At 43.8% G+C, this 26,815-nt stretch overlaps 1 protein-coding gene across 10 annotated transcripts; it reads right to left on the reverse strand.

The window, feature by feature from the left end:
- Positions 1-57: 57 nt before the first annotated feature.
- CPSF7 (cleavage and polyadenylation specific factor 7) lies at positions 58-26,727 on the reverse strand. 10 transcript variants are annotated; one of them, XM_078341173.1, is made up of 11 exons: positions 26,646-26,727; positions 25,897-26,005; positions 19,176-19,394; positions 18,840-18,913; positions 18,233-18,336; positions 17,683-17,828; positions 13,849-14,263; positions 13,341-13,459; positions 8,954-9,122; positions 8,142-8,309; positions 58-2,040 (listed from the first exon to the last, which is right to left on the reverse strand). In XM_078341173.1, the coding sequence occupies exons 4-10, from the start codon at positions 18,840-18,842 to the stop codon at positions 8,147-8,149; spliced, it is 1,119 nt and encodes a 372-aa protein (XP_078197299.1). In that variant the 5' UTR covers positions 18,843-18,913; positions 19,176-19,394; positions 25,897-26,005; positions 26,646-26,727; the 3' UTR covers positions 58-2,040; positions 8,142-8,146. The 10 variants fall into 10 exon arrangements, with proteins under 10 accessions (XP_078197299.1, XP_078197298.1, XP_078197296.1 ...); XM_078341172.1 differs by having other exon boundaries at positions 18,840-18,916; XM_078341170.1 differs by having other exon boundaries at positions 17,656-17,828; positions 18,840-18,916.
- Positions 26,728-26,815: the final 88 nt, after the last annotated feature.

Genomic DNA, 26,815 nt, shown 5'->3' on the forward strand with positions numbered 1-26,815 from the left:
TTATTATTTAAAAATATTTTGTTACAAAAGGAAAAAAATACAATGCAGTATAAAAGATTGACAGCGTCATCAAGTTTATTACACAATTTTCAACCTATCAGAAAGACAAACAAATCACCGACAACAGGGGGACGGGACCTTGGCCTTTTTGAGGGGTGTTTTTTTTTCCTTTTGCTATCAGGAAATAAAACTAAAAATTGTGTCATTGAGTAAAAACAAAACAAAAATGGGGAGAAAAAAATTCTCCGGGTAAACAGCATTTCTGATATTCTATATATATTTTTCCTTAAACTGTCACCTTGTTTTTCTCTACGTTTTAAAAGACACCCGGAGTTGCTCTCAATAAGCACATCACTTAACACTTGGCCGGTTGGGTGGGGTGCCATGTTCTGAAGTGGAGGTGGGGATGGGGTTGGGGGACAGGGGAAAAAAAGCTCCAACCTGTAGCCTCTGTCCCAAGGGAATGTGCCTCTCCAACCCTGCGGGGGACTCCCTCAGTAACTGAGGGCTACATGAGAAACGTGCTGGGAACAGAGGAAGGGTTTAGTCCAATTCAGTCTCTCTCCTCTGAGCCAGAAGGGTCTCTAGTGACCCAATGTCTCACATGCCAAGTCTCATCTTAGATGCCACGTCCCATGTTAGATGTCAGATGCCCTGTAGATGCATGCAGAAGTAGCATCACCCCATGGGTACCGCAGGACCCGGGTGCTGCCTCCTCCTCCAGCAGCAACCACATAACAATTTGGATGTTATAAAAGAGCAATTCCATTTGCCTGTAGAGAAAATGGCCCCCAGAGTGGGGTTCTTAGAACTCTGAGCTGAGTTCATTCAAGTCGGGCTCCGTTTCTTCTGGCTCCGCATCTGAGGCAGGAAGTATCTCCAGGCAGAGTGAGGAGCTATTAAGCCAACAGTCAAAAGGTGAAAAGACACCAAATTTGTGACTTTACCTGCATTCTAGTGCCAGGTTATCCCACAGTAAGTAAAAGTATGTACCTGGGGGATGCAAGCCCACACTTACATCAAACCTGAAAAAAAGAAAAGCCTATGGAAGTAGGCCATATCCTGCCCAACTTGCCTCTTTCCCCATTCCTCCTGGTACTTCACAAGGGTTCTTCATTGCTGAGGTCCCAATGTCCCCATCTCCCAATGGGCAGTACCTTCCTCTAAAACAAGGAAGTAGCCTTCTGGGGGAAGGGCTCCATGTATTAAATGGAAAAGCCCCAGGGAAAGGGAACAACTAAGAGCTGGTTATTGCAAGAGGTAACCAAGCACTAAGCAGCAGAGGGTGGTAACTGGCTCTGCCAGGCTTCCCAGCAGAAAGCAACCTCATGGGCCTTCTCTGCTTAGGAGGGGCAAGTCCACTGAGAAGGCTAGGCAGCACAGAGTTGAGAGTTCAGCCCTCTGGGAGGTCAAGGAACTAAACCGTCAATATGTGAGAGGGAAAGCAAGAACAGAAGTAGCTTTTCATAAGGTAATTTCTGTTCTCATGGTCCCTCCTCAAAGAGCTGGGAAGGTAGTAAAGGAGTTAAACAAAGAAGTGGTATGTTAGCAGGGGGTTTGGACCCTCTTGGCCCCATTAAATCTAGTGCTGAGGGCAGGACCCTGGGCATATTTTGGCACACCCAGTCATTCTCCTAGATCCCACACGGAGGATCTATTTTCTTTGGGAAGGAAGTCTTCCCATCAACCTCACCATTGAAGTGCTCCCGGAGAATCAGAAACTCATACGTTTTCTTGGACAAAGCACCATTCTCTATGGAGACCAGGGGCCTGGACATGTTCTTTGCTTCCTGTCTGTCACCCCTCCCAATCACACGAAGTCTTTAGGTTTTTTTCCCCTGGCAAACAGGAGGTGTGGAATTGGGAGGGCTGCCAAACAGTTTTCAATCCTGTAGGGCAGAGGGTATTCCCTGTGTATCTGGAGGGAGTTAGGGGTTTGGAGAAAAGGGAAGGGGGTGTGGGGTGGCCTCCGTCCTTTAGTCCTGATCAAGGTGAGGAGATGCAAGTCCATTAAAAAAACATTTGCTTCCAACCAGACTCCTGCAATGAGAACATCAGAAGAAAGAAAACACAAGTTAGAGGTTACTTTCTGACTGATAGGGGCTTATATAAAACACACTGACATTATCTAACACTACAACATAAATAGTAGGGTATGCAGACACAGAATGCAAGCCTGGAAAAACAAAGCAGAAGCTACAGTAAGTAGAGATAAAAAAAAGCAGTGATATCCACTTTAAAGATTAGGTGAAAAAGCCGGACGCAGTGGCTCACACCTGTAATCCCAGCCCTTTGGGAGGCTGAGGCAGGAGGATCACCTGAGGTCAGGAGTTCAAGACCAGCCTGACCAACATGGTGAAACCCTGACTTTAAAAAAAAAAGAAGATTAGGTGAAAAAAACACAATGAAATGAGGTCTCTGAAAGTTTGACTGAAAAGGACACTTTGGCTGCAAAAGTATGGATACTGTGACATTTCAAGAAAAGCTGCTAAAAGAGAGTAAGATGAGTTTAAATACAGGTTCAGAAATCAATTCTGTGCAAGTCATAGCTTACCTTAAAGGGAAGGGGGAAAAATCTGGAAATGGGAGGTTTAGTGGTGAGAAAACGATTGTGCACACAAACAAATCCATGAATCCCCAAACACCAAAGAGGCCCTAGCAGGCAGGATGCACATACACAGGAAACTCTTAAATCCTTTTTTTCCCTTTTAAAAGAGCCCTTAAAAAGTGTCTTTATGAGTATGTGTGTGCACAAACACAGCCCCAGAGATTTTCTAAGATACAGTAAAACTCAAGAGATTTTAAGTCTTTCCCCACATGGCAGCCACAGGTGAGGAACCAGGAAACATACTAACACTAAGCCGGAGTCACGTGGCCAAGCCAGTACAGAAAGCAGAGCATGAAGAAACCTCAATGCAGTTAAGAACTTATACCCAAAAGGGTCTATTAAGTCACCTGTCACATGGCCATGAAACCAAGTTCCTAGTACACTCAAGCCCTATTCCGATGCTGCAATATGGAACACCACACTGCATTATGCAGGTGGTGGTATGGCCAGTCTGACCATATAAAACAGAATTAATAGTCAAAGGGAAAATGAGGAATTGGAATTTCTCCTAATGCCCAAACCGGCAACACAGCCTACATACAAATGTTTACTCTTTATATAAGTACTTCTGTAAAGTGACCTTACACCTACAACCTGCCTGATCCTTTTACACACTGAAATGACAGGATTTTCAGCTTGGCTCCTCAGCATCTCTATGGCCTCAGCCTTCCTGGCCTACCTAAACACTTATGCAGGCTGGTATTTGTCCCATTTTCTCTAAGGGAAAACTGAAGCCCTCAGTGCACTCAATGTCATACCATTAGGGGTTCTCAATCTTTGAATTCGATCCAAATTGAAGAGAAAGCTCAGTTTTCAATGGCTAATGAGGATAAGAATGAGGTGAGAATGACTATTTTTCAGTAGGATGGATGTCCTGAAATAATGAGATAACTGACATAGTTGAGAACTACAAATAGTCAAAGACACAGGTTGCAGAGGATTACTTGTGCACCAAGAGAAAGAAGTAAGACACAGCACTCAATTCTTAAATCTCCATAGCTACATTTTGGTGCCAATGTTGGAATGTGGGCAGAAATCAGAAATTGGCTAATTCAGTGGGCCAATCAGCCTTTAAGCCCCAGAACTAGACCCTATGCTGGGAGAAAATGGATAAAGAAGGCTACTGTTGTATTGCCACCTCTGGACAAAACACACCTTTCACTCTCAGGGAACACCTGTTCATAGAATATAAATACAATTCATTTCTAACTAAAAGGTTGCTATAAATGAGGGCCATGTACCATCTTTACAACATGAAACCTCCTAAGCCATAAGTTGGCCACTAAGATGGAATCAAGAGTCCTTAGGGTGAGAATGTAAGAAATTGACATTTTTGGGGTGCTTGATTCAGTTCTTTCAGACTGTATTATTCAGATGAAATAACCACCATATTTAAGGGGTGACTGGGAAAAGTGGGGAAGTAGAAAATCTGCCTCAGAGTTAAGTTTCCCCATCGTGTCATGGGCCTACATAAGTCCAGCTACTTTTGTATTTTTGGTAGAGACGGGTGTTTTGCCATGTTACCCAGGCTGGTCCCTGAGCTCATGGAATCCATCCTTCTTGGCCTCCCAAAGTGCTGAAATTATAGGCATGAGCCACTGTGCCTGACCCCGTTTTATAAGTAGAAGAAATAAGGCAAAGTGACAGCTAAAGACTCAGGTTGAGATGTTTAATTCTCTATAACTAGATAAAGACAGTTGCAGGTGGGAAAAAAAAGAAAAAAGACAAAAAAAGAAAAAAAGGGGAGATGTTTAATTCTCAAACTACTACTGGATTAATGGGTCTCGCTGATAATTTCCCTGTCATAAGGTTGTCAGGAGCAAAGCTATCAGGAATGGTGACATGCAATTATCTTCTAACTACTAAACTGAATGCAGCTCCAAAGATGACAGTCCATGCTCTGCACAGGTCAATCACCACCTTCCTGGTCACTCTTATCCCAGTCAGCTCCCAAGGACATACACTGTAGCCTACGTGTGGTTTTCAGCCCACAAGTAACACTAGCAACTGTGCAGACCCAAACAAGAAAAGGGAAATGTTGCTACTACTACAGATGAGACAGGACTGAACCAAGACCTACTCTAATGCCTGCCCTCCTGCCCATCTGAGACTGAATTAGGTCAAAGTTGTTTGTGGTCTCCATCTATGTTAGTGTCTGCCTTTCCAGAGGGTATGTGGTCATCTCCCCAAACTCAACCTGTTGCAAAATCTAGAAGGAAGTACCTAGAACCCACAGACTAACTGTTGATTCTACATGGGTTATCCTAGATTTCAATGATGTTCAACAGTCTAGGATTCTGTGGAATAAATGAGCAACTAACGAGAGAGACAAAAAAATATGAGTAATTTTTCATCTTCCCACTTATTTGCCTCTTTTGGAAGAAGACAAAAACAATTCCTCACTATAAATCTGTTTAAGATAATGGCTAAAGAACAAGCTAGAAGGCAGTAAGTAGCCAAACCTAAAAGGAGTATTTTGGTTTGTTAGTAGGTTGTCACTACTAAAATACTGCAGAATTTTCCAACTATTGACATTCCAGCTATTGCTCATGAACTATCCGGGCTCACAGGTGGTGACAGTTTCTTTTTTCTTCTTTGTCCAGACATCACCATCCCAAAGACACCAACACAATTCCTATGCTTTCCCCTCACCTTCCTTTTCAATTACCATGACTTTAGATCAATCAAACAGGCAAAAGATCAAGGACATCTTCTTAATGTACGTGATGTGAGACAGAAAAATGGGAAGTCCTAGAGACTTATAAATCTGCAACCACAAAACTGAGAAAAGACCCTGAAGTTACCTAGGTCATGCAGTAGCCTCCAGAAACTTCAGATAGACCCCTAGCCAGAGTCTGGCCTATTTTAAAGATTTCCATAGAAGCAGAGTCAACACCTGCTCCTGTATACTTATATACTAGAAATAATCTTTCCAGCTTTCCTTCAGTTGAGATTGCTAAGCTGGTGCGATGCAACCTAAAGATACAGCACCTCCCCCTGCCACTGACTCTCTACCAATATGGAGCCTAAGAATGAAAGCAAAAGAGAAAAGCAGAGCTGAAAGATGCAGACAGACAAAGTCTGGAAAGACACAGACAGAGCCCCTGGATGCACTGATCTTAACTGAACTTCTCCATTACTTAACAGTTTCTCTCTCAACCTTCCTGCTTTCATTTTGCTTCAAAAGAAAATATGGCCAATTGCAGCAGCTTCATGCCTGTAATCCCACAGCACATTGGGAGGCTGAGGCAGGAGGATCACCTGAGGCCAGGAGTTCAAGACCAGCCTGGGCAAAATACTGAGACTCTATGAAAGATTTGAAAATTATCCCTCAGGTGGTTAAGGCAGGAGGATCACTTGAGCCCAGGAGGCTGATGTTACAGAGCCATGATGGTGCCTGGGTTCAAGCAATTTTCCTGCCTTAGCCTCCTGAGCAGCTGGGACTACAGTCGCTTGCCACCATACCTGCTAATTTTTTAGCCAGTGGCAGCCAGGACAGCATACTCCAGCCTGGATGAAAGAGCAAGACACCGTGTCTATTAAAAAAATAAAAATTAAAAAAAAAAAAACAGGCCAGGTATGGTGGCTCATGCCTGTAATCCCAGCACTTTGGGAGGCCAAGGCAGGTGGATCACCTAAGGTCAGGAGTTCAAGACCAGCCTGGCCAATACGGTGAAACCCTGTCTCTACTAAATACACAAAACTTAGCCAGGCATGGTGGTGCGTGCCTGTAATCCTAGCTACGAGGGGGTGTGAGGAAGGAGGATCGCTTGAATCTGGGAGGTGGAGGTTGCAGTGAGCCAAGATTGTGCCACTGCACTTCAGCCTGGGTGACAGAGCGAGACTCTGCGTCTCAAAACAAAACAAACCACCTCATCAGTGAGTCTTTTCCAAAAGCGAAAACCCTTCCATTGAAGTTAATTATCCATCATAAAGCCTCTAAAGCTGTTAAAGATAATTTTTCCAGATCAGCTTTCTCCTCTCTGACTAAAGCATATTAATTTTCAAAATCTTATAAACAAATTTTTATTTATTTATTTTTTAAGAGATGGAGTCTTGGCCAGGTGTGGTGGCTCACACCTGTAACCCCAGGACTTTGGGAGGCTGAGGTGGGCAGATCACAAGGTCAGGAGTTCGAGACCAACCTGACCAATATGGTGAAACCCTATCTCTAATAAAAATAAAAAAATTAGCAGGCATGGTCGCACACCTGTAGTCCCAGCTGCTCAGGAGGCTGAGGCAGGAGAATCGCTTGAACCCAGGAAGCAGTGGTTGCAGTGAGCCGAGATCATGCTACTGCACTCCAGCCTAGGTGACAAAGTGAGACTCCATCTTGGAGGAGAGAAAAAAAAAGAGATAAAAGAGATGGGGTTTCACTATACTGCTCAGGTTGGTCTCACACTCCTGTTCAAGTGATCCTCTGGCCTCTGCCTCCCAAAGTGCTGGGATTACCAGTGTGAGCCACATCTGCCCCTCCTCCCCACCTTTTCTGAGACACGGTCTCACTGTCACTCAGACTGGATAACAGTGGTATAATCACCAATCACTGTAGCCTCAACCTCCCAGGCTAGAGCAATCCTCCCACCTCCACCTCCTGAGTAGCTGGAACCACCAGGTGTGTACCACCACACTTGGCTAATTTTTTTATTTTTTGTAGAGACAGGGCCTCCCTATGTTGCCCAGGCTGGTCTTGAACTTCTGGGCTCAAGTAATCCTCCCATCTCAGCCTCCCAGAGTGCTGGAATTATAGGTGTGAGCCACTGCACCCAGCCTAATTGTTAAAATCAATGTTGCACCTTGAAAACTAAGTAGGCAATGGCCTTACTACAATTTTCCTATTTTTTTTTTTTTTTTGAGACAGTCTCGTTCTGTTGCCATTGAGTGCAATGGTGTGATCTCAGCTCACTATAACCTCTGCTTCCCAGGTTCAAGCGATTCTCCTACCACAGCTTCCTGAGTAGCTAGAATTACAGGCACATGCCACCATGCCTGTAATGGCTAATTTTTGTATTTTTAGTAGAGATGAGGTTTCACTATGATGGTCATGCTGGTCTTGAACTCCTGACCTTGTGATCCACTGCACCTAGCCTGATTTTTTTTTTAATTGAAAGTTCCTAATAACAATGGCTATCAATTATTCAGAACTCACTATGTGACAGGTACCATGAGTGCTAAGTAGTCTACATGGAGTCTTTCACTAAAACTTAGCAAGTCATTTGGGACAGTTACTTTTATTATCTTCATTTACAAATGAAGAAACTGTGGAACAGAAAGTAATATGGCCATTAGTGGAGGAACTGGGATTCAAATTGGTGCTTGAATATACACACCACGCTCACTCAGATACCAGGTTAAGGTAGTCAAGAAATAAGCAGCAAGAGCTGAATCTCAGGGTTGACTCCCCACAAATCTGCAGGAAATCTGCCCCTACCCTTGCTGCATTTACTTTTGCTTTAGAGAGAGAGAACTCTTCACTGTAAATCTTTTTTTCATAAAAGATCCCCTAGCAGCCAGGAACGGGGCTTCTTCCCACCTTTCTCAGTGGTGCCGGTCCCGTTCTCTATCCCGGTGTCTCTCGTGCTCCCGGTTCCTTTCTTGGAAATAATCATCATGCCGATCTTCATTATGAAGCAGATCCCGGTGCCTCCTGCTGCTCTCCCGGGACCGGCTAGGTGACCTTTCCCGGGACCGATGTCTTTTCCTATTAGAAAGATCATTCAGCCTCACTCAGATGGCCTATCACATTCTTTCCAAGAGTATGGTGTTTTGGTGTCTTTGAATATTTGCCTAAGCTACTCCTCTATTACTTTATCATGGGACCACTGTCTGAGGATTTTAGCTCTTTGAGGACTAGTCTTTTTTGGGAAAATGACTAACAAATCTATTTGCTGAGAACATAATATATCAGGCATAGTGCTAATAATTTTGTATGCATTATCTGACCTAATCTTTACAACAGGCCTGTAAGATAAACACCACCACTGTCCCTTTTTTTAAAAATGAGAAAGCTGAGGCTTGGAAAGTTGACTAACTTCCATATGCAAGAAGGCCACACAGATAACAGCAGAACTGGGATTCCAATCCAAGCTTGTAGGGCTCCAAAGCCCATGTTCTTAACAATACCCATGTGTATGAGCCCACTGCCTCACCCACCAGATTCCAGATGTTACAACACTTATTAATGAAAGTATCTGATTCGTTTCTTCCCCATAAAGACATGAAGGCTAAGGTCCAGACTTGCGGCCAGATCCTTCCCAGATTCCCTGAGCTCCATCTATCCCCACTCCCTATCCTTGGAAGAGTGCTGCTCAGGGCTGGTAGGTGAGGATGCAATCACCAACTCACCTGGAAGAGCTCCCACTGGCACCCACGCTGTAGGACTTGGCTTCAATGCCATGAAGACAGTCCTTAAGAGAGGAGATGAGGACACGGCAACGCTCATCATTGGCGACCCGGGACTGTTTGATAACCGCAATGGCTGTGAGCAGCGTCTCAATTGCGTCACTGTAATCCCCTGATGAATGGGAAAGGCCAACGATGAGGACAGATGGTAAACTAACCGACCAAAAGGAGAGCTCAGGCAGACACAAACCAAGAGTAGCTGGCTGTCCCAAGCAACCACAGTAACACAGATGAGGCAGCCATTGCAGGTCTAAAACTGGATGATACCTATGCTCCAGCGGTTTAGAATCTCACAGATGTTGTCAGATGAACAAACTGACGCTGTCCAGGGGCTATTTGACAATATCTATTAAACAATGTGCATATTTTTGAGCCAGCAATTCTACTAAACATTTTTTACTTCTGGCCGGGCACAGTGGCTTACGCCTGTAATCCCAACACTTTGGGAGGCCGAGGTGGGTGGAGCACCTGAGGTCGGGAGTTTTGAAACCAGCCTGACCAACATGGTAAAACCCTGTCTCTATTAAAAATACAAAATTAGCCAGGCGTGGTGGCACATGCCTGTAATCCCAGCTACTCGGGAGGCTGAGGCAGGAGAATTGTTTGAACCCGGGAGGCAGCCGAGATTACATCACTGCACTCCAGCCTGAGCAACAAGAGTGAAACTCCGTCTCAAAAAAAATTTTTTTTTCTATTTTTGTTCACAAGTGTGTATGTTTAACAGTGTTTTAATGTTGCTTGTTATACTATCTTCAATAGGATCTGGCTATATTGGTTCTACAGAATATTACATAGTTGTTAAAAAGCAGGAGGTAAACAAAGTAATCCATGTAAAGCCCTCAGCACAGTGCCAGACACACAGTAAGGATCAATAAATATTGTCAGCTGATACAATACGTGTCCAGAATATATTAATACAAACAAGTTTCAAAACCATGTCCCGTTTTTGTGAAAATAAAAATTATATATACTGTCACATGCACAGAAAAAATTCTGGAGCAACAGATACTAAACCATACAAAGTGGTCTTATTGGTTGTCCTTGTATAAAGGACTATTTTATTTTTGAAAAGTCTTGTTTTATCATCCAGGCTGGAATGCAGTGGTATGATCACAGTTCACTGCTTTCTTGAACTCCTGGGCTCAAGCCATTGTCCTGCCTCAGCCTCCCCAGAAGCTGGGACTACAGGTGCATGCCACTGCACCCAGCTTAGTTTTCAAAATCTTCTTGTAGAGATGGGTTCTCACTATGCTGACCAGGCTGGTCTCAAATTCCTGGCCTCAAGTGATTCTCCCGCCCAGGCCTCCTAGAGTGCTGGGATTATAGGTATGAGCGACTACACCCTATGAGACTTTTTAAACAATATGTTTACAAATTACTTTTAATCAACAATAGATGTATGTGTGTATATATATGTTATATATAAAAATAAGTGTGTAGTATATGTGTGAACTAAAAAAATTATCAGGTGCAGTGGCTCACACATGTAATCCCAGCACTTTGGGAGGATGAGGTGGACGGATTACTTGAGGCCAGAGTTCCGAGACCAGCTTGGCCAACATGGTAAAACTGGGTCTCTACTAAAAATACAAAAATTAGCCAGTTGTCGTGGTATGCACCTGTAATCTCAGCTATTCGGGAGGCTGAGGCAGGAGAACTGCTTAAATCCGGGAGGGAGAGGTTGCACTGAGGTGGTATCACACAAGTGCTCCTCCAGCCTAGGCAATGGAATGAGACTCCGTCTCAAGGAAAAAAAAAATTATGCTGTCATCTAAAACTAGGCCTTTCATTTCCCAACTCTGAACAATGCTTGGCTCAGGGATAGTGGTCATGGGGTGGGTACCTGCACTTTGCTTTTCCAAGCTAAGTCAAGAGCATTAAGGACAGAAGATAATACAAAGAAAACATGAATCTAGACAGCGGTCCAGTGAAAATGAAGCCTGGCAGCTTCATCTGTGCAAGGCAACAGGGATAGAAACTACTGGAGCAACTGTCCAGTGGAGTCCCAAGAACATGAAGACTCCATCCTGGCAGGAATCGTTGCCTGTTTTTGTAGGCAACTTCAGTGAGTATTTGTGGTTTGAATGAATGTAATGAAAACAACAAAAAACGAAGTTTTTTTTCAGTTAGTGATCATCTTAGTGTGAAAGGGTTGATGAGAAAAAAGGGGCAATGAGTACTTTCTTCATACTGCTCTGTGTATTTAACCCATTACAATGAGCATATAATACTTTTAAATTTGAAAATACCTTTTTTTTTTTTTTTTTTTTTTTGCAGACAACAGTTTCACTCTGTCGCCCAGGTTGGAATGCAGTGGCACAATCTCTGCTCACCACAACCTCCACCTCCCAGGCTCAAGCAATTCTTGTGCCTCTCCTCCCAAGTAGCTGGGACTACAGGTGCATGCCACCATGCCAAGCTTATTTTTGTATTATTAGTAGAGACAGGGAATTTTGCCATATTAGCCAGGCTGGTCGTGAACTACTGACCTCAAGTGATTCACCTGCTTTGGCCTCCCAAAGTGCTGGGATTACAGGCATGAACCATCGCCCCCGGCCTAAAAAGATTACTTTAAATGTCAATGGAGATTTTTCTGGTGGGAAAAAAAATGAAGCGAACATATATTATATACTTTCTGTCTTTAACCTACTCTGTGGATTCAAGTTTGGCAAGATGATGCAAAGATGAAAAATGAGGGAAAGCAGATGATAATATTTAGGGCTAACTTCTTTTTTTTTTTGAGACAGAGTCTCACTCCGTTGCCCAGGTTGGAGCGCAGTGGCTCGATCTCGGCTCACCGCAACCTCTACCTCCCGGGTTCAAGCGATTCTTTTGCTTCAACCTCCCAAGTGGCTGGGATAACAGGTGCCCACCACCACGCCTAGCTAATTTTTGTATTTTTAGTAGAGACAGGGTTTCACCATGTTGGCCAGGATGGTATGGATCTCTTGACCTTGTGTTCTGCCCACCTCTGCGTCCCAAAATGCTGGAATACAGGGATGAGCCACTGCGCCTGGCCTTTTTTTTTTTTTAGATGGAGTCTTCCTCTGTTGCCCAGGCTGGAATGCAGTGGCATGATCTTGGCTTACTGTAACATCCGCCTCCCAAGTTCAAACCATTCTCCTGCCTCAGCTTCCTGAGTATCTGGGATTATAGGCATGTGCCACTGTGCCTGGCTATTTTTTATATTTTTAGTAGAGACAGGGTTTCACCATGTTGGTCAGGCTAGTCTTGAACTCCTGACCTTGTAATCTGCCCACCTCAGCCTCCCAAAGTGCTGGAATTACAGGCCTGAACCACTGAGCCGGGCCAGAGCTAACTTACCTCTTAAGAAATCTGTTTATCTACAAACATGTATATTCACGTAGGGGAACTCACAGGAAGGAAGTGAATATGACTAATGTCATGATATAAAAACTGAACCAGAACTCTGAAACTTCCTGTAGCCTCTTCTTTCAAAAAACAAAGGTATTATGGTCAGGGGTTTCGGAATCATGGCTGCTGGTTCTGCTCACGTAATACCGACAGTAGGGCAAAGGTTAGCTGTAAGGGCATATAATGCCTTAAGATGACACCCAATAGACTTGCCTCTTTTAAGATAGGCTACCCGCTCTGCTTAAGACTCCCAAATGTAATCAGATTTCATATCAAACCATTATCTAGGCTGGACACGGTGACTCACAGATGTAATCCCAGCACATTGGGAGGCCAAGGCAGGTGGATCACTTGAGGTCAGGAGTTCAAGACCAGCCTGGCTAATATGGTGAAACCCCATCTCTACAAAAAATATCAAAATTAGCTGGGCATGGTGGCAGGTGCCTGTAATCCCAGGTACTTGGGAGGCTGAGGTAGGAGAATTGCTTGAACCCTAGTGGTGGTGGCTGCAGTGAGCCAAGATTGCACCACTGCACTCCAACCTGGGCGACAGAGCAAAACTCCCTCTCAAAACAAACAAATTAAAAAAAAAACAACCCACATTATCTAGTCTGTATCTGGAATTGGGTCTACTACACAGACACTAGATCTAAAGATCAACCATTGAGATCGAGATTTCCACAAGATAGGAATTTCATTTTATAACAAATACCACAACGAGATAGTATTAATTATTTATATTCTAGGCATTAAGTTGGTTTTCATGAGGGCAGGCCTAGACACAGGAGCTTCCTCAAGGCCAAGAAAGCAGGTTATATATTGCTTTTCCAAGTGTGCCACCTTGATATCTACAGCACTCCAACTTTATCTTGTTGAACTTCTGCCAGTTGGAATGACAAAATAAGGAAAAAAACTAAAGGTTAAGGAAAAGGCAGCAAAGGTAAGCACGAATTACCTGCACTGGCTCCAGATACCGCTTTGGAAATGGCACTGCTGGAAATTGCTCTGTTTCGCTTCATGATATCTTCAAATTCAGCTTCACTCACTGTAGAGGGTGGAGGACCCGAATCTCGGCTGTACAAAGAGAATACCATCCTTGATTGCTCACACCTCGTTACTGTTATGGTATTCTACAATACTTTTGTAATTCTGGCATAATATAGAACAATGTTAGTCATCTGTAGCATTCATAGCAGCTGCCTGAAGCATTTAATTTAATTAAGCACCTTAAAGGGGGATATGAGGGACATGGTTTGCGTCAAGTGGTTAACATGCAATACAAACATGAAATAAAAACACTAACAAACAGACAGTAAACTATTTCCCAGGAATCAATGCTATGACAACAGTGTGTCCATAAGGGAAAGAGCAAGCAATCAGTGCTCACTTTCTCAGGGAGAATAAAATGCTTAATACATTTATTTACCCTGGCTCAGATCTGAAAGGAACAAGATAGTCCTTACCTGCCATGGTGGTTATAGGGGGCAGAGGCCTTCATGTAAGTATCTGGTGGAGGCCCCACTGTAGCGTTTGGTGGGGGGAAGAAGGCTGGATTGAGGTGAAGGGCAGGTGGGATGGCCCCAGGGGGAGGTACAGCAAGATGAGGAGGTAATCGAGGAGGTGGGGGCATGAGATGCTGGTAGTGGATACCAGGAGGAGGAGGAGGGACCCCAAAGCTTGAGGAGAGAGGTGGTGGGGGTGGAATTGGTGGTGGAGGCAGACCCATCAGGGGAAGGGCTGAAGGAGGACGATTGAAGTAGGGCAGCACACTGGGGGGCTTATCCACACGAGCAGATGAGGGTACTAGGTTCTCAGAGGGTGTGGCCCGTCCATCAGCAGAATCACTAGAATCTCGAGAATGGGCCCGTGGAGGTATTCCTATGAAGCAAAACAGAACTAACGTTACTGCCCAGGCTTTATACAAACCCATAGGACCAGCTCATCCTGCAGGAGTTATCAGACACCATACAGAGGAAGCTGACTAAAGTGTCTGAGAAACAAGGTAAAATCATCTACTGCCTTTTCTTTGGCTTCAGAGGTCAGAAGCAAATCAGTGAAGATATATATCCAAAATACAATATTGTCCTAAATCCTGTCAAAGAATGTTTTTCATCCAGAACTCCAAAAGTACTTCAGAACACATTTAATTCATCCTTACATATGTGTTCTATTTTTAAATGTAGGATCCTAACGGCCCACAAGGAAATGACAGTGTTCACTGATGTTCAGGTAAATTGCAGTTGACTTGAAACCCCATATCTCCTGAAGAGTTAAGGATCTCTCTCCTTAGACTAATACTAGTTAACCTCTTCCTGCTGCACACTTAAAATGTTCTCTTTGCCAAGGGGCATTGAATAGGGAATTTAGGGGAAGAGAAGGAGTGGCAGGAACTGAATAGCACTTATATTTACATACTAAAATGAGTAATCAGGGTGAGAAAGACACACACATGAAAAGTAGACAATTGGAGGTTAAGAGAAACTTGGGAGATAAGCCAACAAAAGATCTGCCCACAGAATGAACAGATGGCACATAGCTGACAGTAAGGATGTTTAGCAAAAGCTTGCTACAAAACAAGTCTCAAATCTGGGGAACTCCCGTTACATTTCAATGGCCAAAATCTTCTACAACTCAGGGCAGCCTACTAGAAACACCATCACCTCATGGTGATGTGCACAGTGCAGGAGCTCAGACCGTGTTTTAAACAGCTGGAAGCATGGCTTCTGACACTGTCATGTCACTTGGCTAAACTTGCTCCTCTCCAGTTTAATAGTCTAAGCCTGGTTAATGGGGAATCCAACAGAAGAACAGGATCACATGGGCTCTGTAGGGGTCTTGGAGATAGAAAGATGCCACTGGCATCAGGTGTGGAAGGAAAGAGTGCTCCTTAAATTAGAACATGACAGTTAACCCCAATTCCTGAGTAAAGCCTAAGGTGGAATCAATTATGTTGACAACCACCTAGATTTTTGTATTACAGAACAATGCCAGTGCTGTCTTGTTCTTCATGTCTCAAACACATGGCAAATGGCTCTTTTTTTTTTTTTTGGAGACAGAGTCTTGCTCTGTCGCCAGGCTGGAGTGGAATGGCACAATCTCGGCTCACTGCAATCTCCGCCTCCTGGGTTCAAGCCATTCTCCTGCCTCAGTCTCCAGAGTAGCTGGGACTACAGGTGTATGCCACCACGCCCAGCTAATTTTTGTATTTTTTAGTAGAGACGGGGTTTCACCATGTTGGCTAGGTTGGTCTCGATCTTTTGACCTCGTGATCCGCCTGCCTTGGCCTCCCAAAGTGCTGGGATTACAGGCGTGAGCCACTGCACCCGGCCGCAAATGGCTCTTTCCTAGAGTTCTCTTAAACTGAAGAACAAAAAGGTATTAGGCAAGTGTAATCTGACAGCTAAACACCTTCCCAGCTACTACCGTTTTCACATTTGCAAGGGTTCTATTTTGTATCTATGGCTGTAAGTCCCAAAAGAGGCAACCGCTTTTATGCAGAGGAAGCTCACCAGCTTTACTTAGTAAATTAACAGAGGCTAGGTCCATCAACATGACAGAGAAGAAAAACAGCACTCAGTTACCACAATCTTTTCAGCAAAGAAAGGTAACATGAAAAGCAGCTGAGTAGAAGTAGGAATGTTACTCCCAATACAGCTGTAAAGTTACACACCTAAGGAAAGCCAGGGGTGAATTACAGAGAGACTCCAAAACAGAGGGTACCTGAAAACATGACTTGTCAAGGAAGAAAAGTGTGTCCTTTCTAACATGGAGCAGTAAGAATTCACACCAAATCTATCAAGGCTGTCAATCTAGTTAAAAGAACAGCTGTTCCTATGCAGGAGCAAAGTGGCCTTATTTCTACCTGGAGGATACACGCAATCAATACAAGACACTATTTTGAGCCTGGATCCAAGCAGCAACAGAACATTGGTGATGAAACTTTGCTGTTATTTCCCTTACAGCAAAAGAAAATAAAGGTGGTTGGCTGTTTCAGGGAGGGCCTTGTAAGGTGGCTGCACTTTATGAGGTCAGGAAAATCCAAGGTCTGGTCCTTAGGTTCAGAAACTTGCTTCAACTGGGGTGACTGGGCCCTAGGAGCCTAATTCATGCTAACCAAACTCACGAAAGACTGATTCATAAACCAGAACACAATTTATTAATTTACAATGAGAAATATAACTGCCCAAGCAGACCAGTATACTTGTTGGCCGGTCAGCGCATTCTCTTCCCAGTAGGAGAGCCTAATTGGTAAACTAAATTAACATCAGAAAGGGGCTTAGTGAGTACAGTCAGAATAAAGGGAGTAAGATGAATGTAAAGGAAACTGTCATCAAACTAAGGTAGTCTGATTTAACACTCTCTTTTGTTTTGCTTTTTTTGTTTGTTTGTTTTTGAGAAAGAGTCTCACTATGTCGCCCAGGCTAGAGGGCAGTGGTGCAATCTTGACTCATTGCAACCTCCACCTCCTGGGTTCAAGAGATTCTCCTGCCTCGGTCTCCCAAGTAGCTGGGATTACAGGCACATACCACCATGTCCAGCTAATTTTTGTATTCTTAGTAGAGATGGGGTTTTACCATGTTGGACAGGCTGGTCTCGAACTCTTGACCTTATGATCTGCCAGCCTTGGACTACCAAAGCGCTGGGATTATAGGTGTGAGGCACCGTGCCTGGCCTGTAACTTTCTTTACTAATGGAATATACCTGCCAAGCAGACTAAACATTTGGTAGTCAAAAGAGCACCCTCTCCCCTGCACAATGCTAGAGAAATGTTCAGTTCTCATTCTCCAACACTCCTTTTGGGTGATTCCTTACGGTATCCTTCCAATGTACGTTTATGAATAGATTATAGCCACCTTTATATATCTTAAGTTACATTTTAGGGTGGCTGCTTCTTGATAATTTATAGAGAAGCACATCTTAAAAATCAAGCCCATTCACCATATGCTTATTTTTAGATAGAAACATAGAATTTAGGTTGATGGAACTTTAAACAGCATGTCCCTAGTCCAGATGGGCCAACAGGCCCTAGGCAGTAAAGTGACTAGGCCAAGGTCACACAATGAGTTAGCGGTAGAACCAAACTACAACCTGAACCTAGCACAGTGCTCTTTCTCCTACACAAACCTATTTTGGGAACTACTTGTTGATCATGACACCACTCAAAACCACCATCACCCTCCCCTAAACTCATCCACACTGTAGGATGAGCCTACACCACAGAAAACAAACCCACAAACATCCCCCCCTTCATACAGATGGTCTCCACGTACCCCCTCTTGGGACTCGGACACACTCACGTTTCCGAGCCTGTGCCTCAAACTGTGACAGGTTCTGCCGGGTGGCCGGCCTCACGTCCACTTTTTCTCCATTAAGAACTTTTCCTGGTAGGAGTTCCAACAATTTGTGGACAGAATTTTCAGAGGCTACCACCACCTCAGCATACCTTAGGAAAGAAAAATTAAAAATGAATGAAATCTGTACATAACCAAGAGAAGAAAAAAGAAATTCTTTCACTTTTAGTAAAAAGTGGTAAAGCAAAGGACTTCTTGCTAAACACACACACACACACACACACACACACGCACACACACAGCATTACTAACAACAAAGAGACAGCCTAAATGTTTATTTTTTTTTTTTCAAATTAAAAATCAGTATTCTTCGCCCCTTAATAGATGGGTGTTCTACTACAATGCAGCTAGGTCCCTTTCTAAGGCAGTTTGCCAAAACCAATGCAGTAAGCTGGGCCAGGGGTGGGAGGCATTAAAATCCAGGGCCAAAATATAGTGCAGATCTGTTATCCCAATGGTTACAAATTAAAGAGGGCTTCTCAAATCCAGACCTCACCCTTTGGACTGGCCATTTGCTCGATTCTCTGCAAATTTCAACTCCACCACATCATAGACTCCTATAGAGCGAATAACCTGGATCAGCTGCTGGTCTGTGGTCCACTGGGGCCGGCAAGATGGAAAAGGAAGAGATGTCAAGAGCTACCTCCCCCACCCACTGCCCCACCAATGTCCCAAACCCTGCCCCCAAAACTAGGATTCTAGTCACAACTAAGTCCCCCCCAGAGGAAACTCAAAAGCCTGGAAATATTTCAATTAGTACAGACTTTTCTTATTGTCCTCACCCACACAGAATTCCAAACCCACTCACCCCCAATCCCCATCTTTAGAGATTAAGAAGATTAAAACTTATTGTAACTTTGACTGCCATTTGAGCTGGCTGGTCATCAGTTCAAACACTGACTGCTAGCAACTTTTTAATTATAGATCAGACAGGCTAGAGTTGACCATTGCCAGAACTTCCCCCACAGAAAATACATTTCCTAATTTGGAAAAACCACCTCCACCACCAGCCCGAAAACATCACAAAATAACTTGCAGAACAACAGTCACCACCTACCCCAAGTATATTAGAGTTATCAAGGTCTTTAATCCCCATCACCCACCATTATCACAGGACCATCTAATGACCACCAAGAGTTCAAGGTGTTCACTCTGAAATCTCGTCCCACAGATGACCCTGCTAGACATAAAGCCCCAGGGTCAGGGGCAGTAACAAGATGGCAGAAAAAGCAACTACCCACTTAATCATTGCTTTCTTCGGCACCAGTACGTCCTCAGGATAGTTCTCTTTCAGAGATCAATCCAACCTGATCCCAGGAAAAAGAAATCCAACCCCATCAGAGCACAAAACAGTGCAACAGTGGTTTCTGAAAATGCCATCACCTCCCAGTGCTCTCCCTCCAACCCACCCATAACCATTTTTGGTTACCCACACTCACCCAGGAGAAGCTGCCCACATAGACGGCAGCTCGTCTATTACGCAGGCCACTGTAGGTATACAGAATTGCAGGGGTCTTGTTGTTGGGCTTGGGAGATGGCTCCTGGCGAACAGGAGGAGGTGGCTCAGTGCTGCTGCTTCTGTCATCTGAAGGCTGTGAGGTGGCTGTCAGCACATCATCATACAGGTCAATCTGATCTGTATTATTGAACTCTGGGTCCTAAGAGATGAGGGGTTGGCAAAAGTAGGTTTGCAAACTTCATTTTGTTCATTCTATTTCACTCTAGTTTATTAGAATCCGGTTAAATACTTGGTAAAACATGTATAAAACTCCCTTGTCCTACCCTAGGAAACAAAGTAAGAAAAACCTCCCGTTGAAACTGTATCACTTAATTATGCTCATGTACATTTTCACCCTTCAAGATTCTGTTAACAATCTGTAAAGTTTCTGGCTTTAGCCACCGGTAAGAATCAAAATGCACTAGGTGATTAAGCAAGCAAACAAAGATTATGCAATGAGATGCATGGGCTGCTGTTATCAATAAGTCAGCTTCTAAAGACATCTAAAATATGCTGACGAAAACGTATTTTCAACATCTTATGCTATTTCCAAAATCAACTGTTACATAAAATTCACTATTCTATTTAATAACAAATTTATTTAGAAATAGCATGCAGAAGAAAAGCATGAAAGTGGGTACAAAAATGCAAAAAAGATCGGGAGTTACTGATTTAAATCCCTTGATTGGTACACGATTTACCAATGCTCTAAAGCTACTTGTATGCAATCAATTTTTCCATCACAGAAATAAAAAAATAAATCAAAAGGGAAGGGAATAATAACAACAGGGGTTTTCCCCTAAGTTATATTTCTCGAATGACATGCAGACCCAATGCATTACCATGACATGTGTCTAGGAGACTTTAAGAACCTGTATCATAAGCTGTGTCATAGTAAGCATTTACAATATGAACATTATGGGAGATGTGCAAAATATACATTCTATGTGATGTATTTATATATATACCAAAACCACGAAAACTACAACTACTACTACTATATGGAACCTAATGTTTAAGGTTTTACAGAGAGGGTGCAGGAGCTCACACCTGTATCCCAGCAGTTTGGGATGCAGAGACAGATGGATTGCTTGGGCCCAAGAGTTTGAGACCAGCATGAGCCACATGGTGAAATCCCACCTCTACAATAAATACAAAAATTAGCCAGGCATGGTGGCACATGCCTATAGTCCCAGCTATTCAAGAGGCAGGAGAATCACTTGAGCCCAGGAGACTGAGGTTGCAGTGAGCCATGAGTGGATCACTGCATTCCAGCCTGGGCAACAGAGGGAGACCCTGTAACCAAAATAATAATAATAATAAAGTGCTCAGGATTCTACAGTTATCTCAGAGAAATCTTAAGGATAAGACAACTATTTTATTTTCACAGAAGAATTAGACAAAACATTCAAACAATGTTAAACATAATGCTGCCAAAATAACAGATACAGCAAGTAGTTCAGTGTTATTAAGGATGCCATGGCAGTTTCCTATCATTGCTATTCTTTTAAAGAGGGAATAAAGGAAACACCTAAGTTGAGTAACTTGTTTAGTACCTGAAGAAACAGTTTCTCCAAGACAACTAAAGACATATGGCTCTCATACCTTTCTCCCTCCAATACCACAGCAAGAACTGCTAATTCTTAAGTGAGACTGAAGAAGACTTACTAAAAAATGTACTCTTAGACTTTTTGTAATTCTTGTATTATAAGAACCTTTGGAAACAATCTTTTAGTTTCTAAATTAGGAAGAAAATGCACACTATGAGAATAACCTTGGGTTGTTCTGACAGAGAAGGGGGAAGGATTCTACTTCCTGAAGCATATAAATAATTTCAAATATTACAAACAATCTAAGAAATCCACCAGCCGGGCTTAACCCTTGTAAAAATGTTAGAAAAAGAATAGCAAGAGAGAGTCAACTTTTAGGGGGCAACTTAAAAACAAGAAAAGGAATCAGTGAGGCAAATAAGCACAGGAAACTTGTTCCATGTAGTCAAACCCATAAAAAGGGTCAGCATGTAAAGAATGAGGAGAGAAGCTAACGCTGGAAAGGATAGGGTGGATAATAAATAAGGTTAGGTCAGCTGGGGCTAATAACTGGGTGATATTTTGTGTGCAAGTAAATCACCATAAAATATTTCATAGCTCTTATGTCTCACACCATCCCAACTCTAGACAAATCACTCTTTCATTCAGGTACCAGGTATGAAGAGTTGCTCCTGTGGTTCATGGTAGAGAAAAGATTTACATAAGTTACTTAATCCTATCCAATGCTGGAATCCTTGGAAAGCACTACTTCACACCAAGATTCTTTTTTTTTTTTTGAGATAGAGTCTCACTTTGTCAACCAGTTTGGAGTGCAGTGGTGTGATCTCGGCTCACTGCAACCTCTACCATCTGGGTTCAAGTGATTCTCCTGCCTCAGCCTCCCTAGTAGCTGGGATTACAGGTGTGCATCACCACGCATGGCTAATTTTTTTATTTTTTAGTAGAGACAGGGTTTCACCATGTTGGCCAGGCTGGTCTCATATTCAGTGATCTGCCCACCTCGGCCTCTCAAAGTGCTGGGATTACAGGCATGAGTCACCATGCCCAGTCTTCATTTTTTTAATTCAAGGATTTTCAAATGAAGCTTAAAGGGAATAAGAAAATACATCATCTTAGATAATCAAATGGAAACAAACTGAGATTCCTTTCCATGCAGTATCTGTAATTTGGATGTATGTGTCTAATAGTTGTAATGTAAAAATTATCACCGAAAACTGAGTAGTGGACTAACACGCAGATTTTGACAGCTCAGAGACCACATGCATCACCAGGAAACCCTTCATACTACTAGCTTAGGCAACCAATTTACCCTTTTAAGATCCCTTAAAGAATAGAACAATCTAACACTTTCAGAAACAAAAGGATTCAATGAATACAAAATTATCACAAGATTTAAATGGTCTCGGTGGGCCACAGAGCCTCAGTTCAAAAAAACTAGTGGGAACTACACAGGGCAAGTCTCTTGAGGGTTCTACCTAACAAACAAGTTATCAAATTGTTTGTTTGTATTTCAATCCCCTATCATCATTCATCTTACTTGTTCAGCCAGTAAAACAGAAACACAGATAAGGGCCTGAGATTTTGCTGGTGATTTATGCAGTAATAAAGTAAAACCAAATTCTACAAATTAAGAGGAAAGTATATTGTACATGCACTGATGTTCAAAGTTTCATTCCAGGGAGATTAAACATTAAATATATATTTAATATTGAATGACTATCTCAAAGAATTTTGTGTTCAACAGCACAGAAAAAACTGTGACTGTCTTATGAAACTTCTTGCTTCTCTGTAAACAAGAGAGAACATGTGTGATTTTCAATTTAAATAAGATCTTCTCCACTTGTCTGCTCAAAGTTCCCACCCACCACCCTCTTCTTCCTGATATCCCACTGAGGGAAGTAACTAGCCCAGGATTCATTTTTCTCAGATATATAAGCAATCAACTTGATATCATTGTTTCTTTTATTTTTAAAAATTATTTCTTACAATTTAGTACATTTCTTTCTTAAAAATTTATTTTTGAGATGGAATCTTGCTCTGTCGCCCAGGCTGGAGTGTAGTGGTGTGATCCTGGCTCACAGCAACCTCCGCCTCCTGGGTTCAAGTGATTCTCTTGTCTCAGCCTCCCAAATAGCTGGGATTACAGGAGCATGCCACCATGCCTGGTTAATTTTTGTATTTTTAGTAGAGACAGTGTTTCATCGTATTGGTGAGGCTGGTCTCAAACTTCTGACCTCAGGTGATTTGCCAGCTTTGGCCTCCCAAAGTGTTGGGATTAGCCCATTGTTTCTTTTAATTGTAACCAAGGTTTAATAAAGAATTATGACTTTATAATGACCATTTCCACAGCTCTCGCTTCACACCCTCATTGCTCTTCACTGTACTCTGCGTTGTGATTGTCCACCACCCCTACCCACCACGAGTGGAATCTGTTCTGAGTAAAGAGACGTACCTTTTTTTCCCCTTTTACCTCACTAGTCCTGGCAAAGTGCTTAGCAAACACAATTAGCTCAATAAATACTTGCTGATGGGAGGAAAGAAGAGAACTGGGCACACTGTGTAAAGCCTGTCTCAGTATAAGACAAACTCCCAGCAGAGCAACCACTCTCAGTCACCTTTCCAGAGTTCTTCTCCCTGGCCCAAGAGAGCCAGTGTGAATCCCAGGACTCCCAATATGACAGAAATAAAGTAGCTCTGGCAAAAAAGGTTTTTGCAGCAAATGCTCTACGAGATCAGAGAGTAAGCACCATAGGGTTCCATCTAGGAAAAATATTAAATATCCTTGGGGAGCAAAGTACACATGAAGGGCATCTTGTGCATGGGCCAGCTTGGGGCATATCAGTAACATTCTTAAATCATTCTAAAACACAATTGAGACCACTGTCTCTATTTGTTTTTTGAAGGTAGTAAAAGTCTGATTCAAAGGAATATGAAAAAACTCAGGAAAACAATGGTTTTGTAACTAAAATAACATATGGTACTTTTCTCTTTCATCCACAATTATTAGACTTAATGAAACAATTTTTTTGCCGGGCGTTGTGGCTCACACCTGTAATCCCAGCACTTTGGGAGGCTGAAGGGAGCGGATCACAAGGTCAGGCATTCGAGACCAGCCTGGTCAACATGGTGAAACCCTGACTCTACTAAAAATATAAAAATTAGCCAGGTGTGGTGGTACACGCCTGTAGGCCCAGGTACTAAGGAGGCTGAGGCAGGAAAATCGCTTGAACCCGGGAGGCAGAGGTTGCAGTGAGCCAAGATCCAGCCACTAAACTCCAGCCTGGATGACAGAGCAAGACTCCATCTCAAAAAATAAATAAATAAATTCATGTATTTAAGACAATCAGCAGCTATATTTAAAGGACTTCACAATTTACCAGAGAAGAGACAAGAAACCTGCCATTAAAAAGTATAATTGGTGAAGCTGTATAATAGGTACAAGGTCATTACACTATTCTACTTTTGTGTATGGCTTATACATTTCCTTGTTACAAATCCATAATGCATCAAAAAATAGATTTTAACGTAAGGTTATGCCAAGTGAAAAACAGATGGCATGAATCCACCTCTTCTGTTGCCTCATATCAAAGTCAGGGTCCAACCAGGTAACTTTCCTTTCCTAGCCCATTCATTACATGCTTTTGCCAGGTCCCTATGTATACCCACTGGAAGATGCCAATGGGAAGAGCCAGCTTACCTAGGTAGAATAGTGCTGAAAATAACCCAGGCAAGATATTATTAAGTTTTAAATAGAAACTTTGGAACATTCTTGAGAATTGACCTCAAGATTGAAAAACTGAACTGCATGGAAGATTTTTTTGTTTGGTTTTTAAGAGTCAGGGTCGCCGGGCACAGTGGCTCATGCCTGTAATCCCAGCACTTTGGGAGGCTGAGGCGTGTGGATCATGAGGTCAAGGGATCGAGACCATCTTGGTGAACATGGTGAAACCCCATCTCTACTAAAAATACAAAAAAATAGCTGGGCACGGTGGCGCGCACCTGTAGTCCCAGCTACTCAGGAGGCTGAGGGAGGAGAATTGCCTGAACCCAGGAGGTGGAGGTTGCCGTGAGCCAAGATCGCGCCATTGTACTCCAGCCTGGGTAACAAGAGCAAAACTGTTAAAAAAAAAAAAAAAATGAATCAGGGTCTTGCTGTTGCCCAGGACAGAGTGCAGTGGCCCAATCATGGCTCACTGCAGCCTTAAACTTCTGGGCTCAGGGAGTACTTCCTATCTCACTCTCCAGAGTAGATGAGACTACAGGCACAAGCCATCACATCTGGTTGCTTTTTTTTTTTTTTACATTTTTGTAGAGACTGGGTCTTGCTATGTTGTCTGGGCTGGTACTGAATTCCTGGCTTTAAGCAATCTTCCCACCTCAGCCTTTAAAGCAGTTGATATTACAGTCAAGAGCCACCACGCCCAGCTATAGGTAAGTTTTTGTATAATGTTCCCCGGTACAATAAAAACAAATCCAACTAAGGGTATGTGCATGGATCTGTCTCTGTCTTTTAACTGGTTTGTCTAATGTCTTTACCCTTTTATTCCTTCTAGAAAGACTAAAGTTAATCAGTAAAACTATACCAAAATGTTTGTGGACGTCTCATGACTGGAGTCAACCTACTTATAAAAGGAAGTAAAACTTAATTGGAATGGAGTTGAAAATCAATGTTAAAAGTTATCTTTTCTACTTTGCACTGTCATGGTGGAGGGGCTACACTTCTCCAGCTGCAGTTTGAGAATGCAAAGGAACAGGTATCAGCACCGTCCTCATGAGTACTGTAGCAATGTACTTTTGATTTTTAAGTGGGGTTAGTCTGACATCCATCCAACTTTGGCTTCCTGGGGAGTAAATTCCACAGGTTGATTCACTATTCTACTACAGGTTTTTATTTGCTCTTAAATAAAAGCCTTTAAAATTAAGCCTGGAGCCTCAAATTAACATAAAGCGGAACGGCGAGTAGTCTTTAAAGTTTCTGCAGGAGAAAAATTTTAGACCGGATAGATGCGTGTTCAAGCCTAGGACTCGTACAGCTTGAAACCACTGCAAGTTTGCTGAAAATGATTCCTCACATAATCAAGGAAAATCCCAAAGCTCCTGACGACCCCTCACCTGGTTGAACTCCTCGTCTGCATATATATCAATCAAGTCCACTCCTTCTGACATGGCTCCGGAAGGAAGATCGCGAGCCCGGAGGATGGACAAAGTAAGGAAGATGCCACTGCGGGATTCGGAAAAACGCAAGAATGAGAAGGCATGAGGGTCCTGGGCTGGGAGGAGGGCCCTGGGTTGGGAGAAGGGCAATGGTTGCTAACCTCCCATCTCCAGAGACACAGCATCCCAGCGGCCCCAGCTCGGCCCCACCCGCTCCGCCCCGCCCCCGGCCTCGCGCCGCCCCCCGCTCTCCCAGGCCGCCGGGGGTCGCTGCCCATCACCCTCGGGCCCGACCCGAGTAGCGCCGCGTCGGCGCCGCAGCTGCCTATGGCGCGACGAAAAAGTCCCACCCGCGGTTCCTAGGGGCCCAAGGACCGCGTTGCGAAGAATGACCGCAGTGAAGCCCACAGCTCCTGTCCGCCGCACCTGCCTAGGCCTCAAGGCGGCTCCGGCCAGGCCCCTGGGGGTCGGGCAGCTCCAGCCGCCTCTGCTTCCCACCCAGGCCTACTCTTCGCCCTCAGCTAGGCCCGCCCCGCTCCCTCCCCACGAACCCGGCCCGGCACTCTCTGCCCCCTCCCTCAAAGGCCCGCGCCTCCCTCCGCCCGCCGACTCCGGCCGTCCCATCTCAACCGACCCCCTCCCCGCCTCAGCGCCGACCCCGACCCCTCTTCCGGCCCAGCCTGCCCCCGGCCGCGCGCCCCCGTTACCGGGAATATGGCGGCGGCGGCGGCGAGTCCGGACTAGGCCCGAAGCGCGCGAACCGCTCTCCGCCCCAGGTCCCGCCCCCCCGCCGCCGGCGTCACACGCGCAGCTACTTCCGGCATACGCAGGGACGCAACTTCCGCCTCAGGTCCTCCCTGGCTGCCGTAGTCAGCTG

Source organism: Callithrix jacchus, chromosome 10 (genome assembly GCF_049354715.1).
Source record: "Callithrix jacchus isolate 240 chromosome 10, calJac240_pri, whole genome shotgun sequence".
In the NCBI taxonomy this organism is placed as follows: Eukaryota; Metazoa; Chordata; class Mammalia; order Primates; family Cebidae; genus Callithrix; species Callithrix jacchus.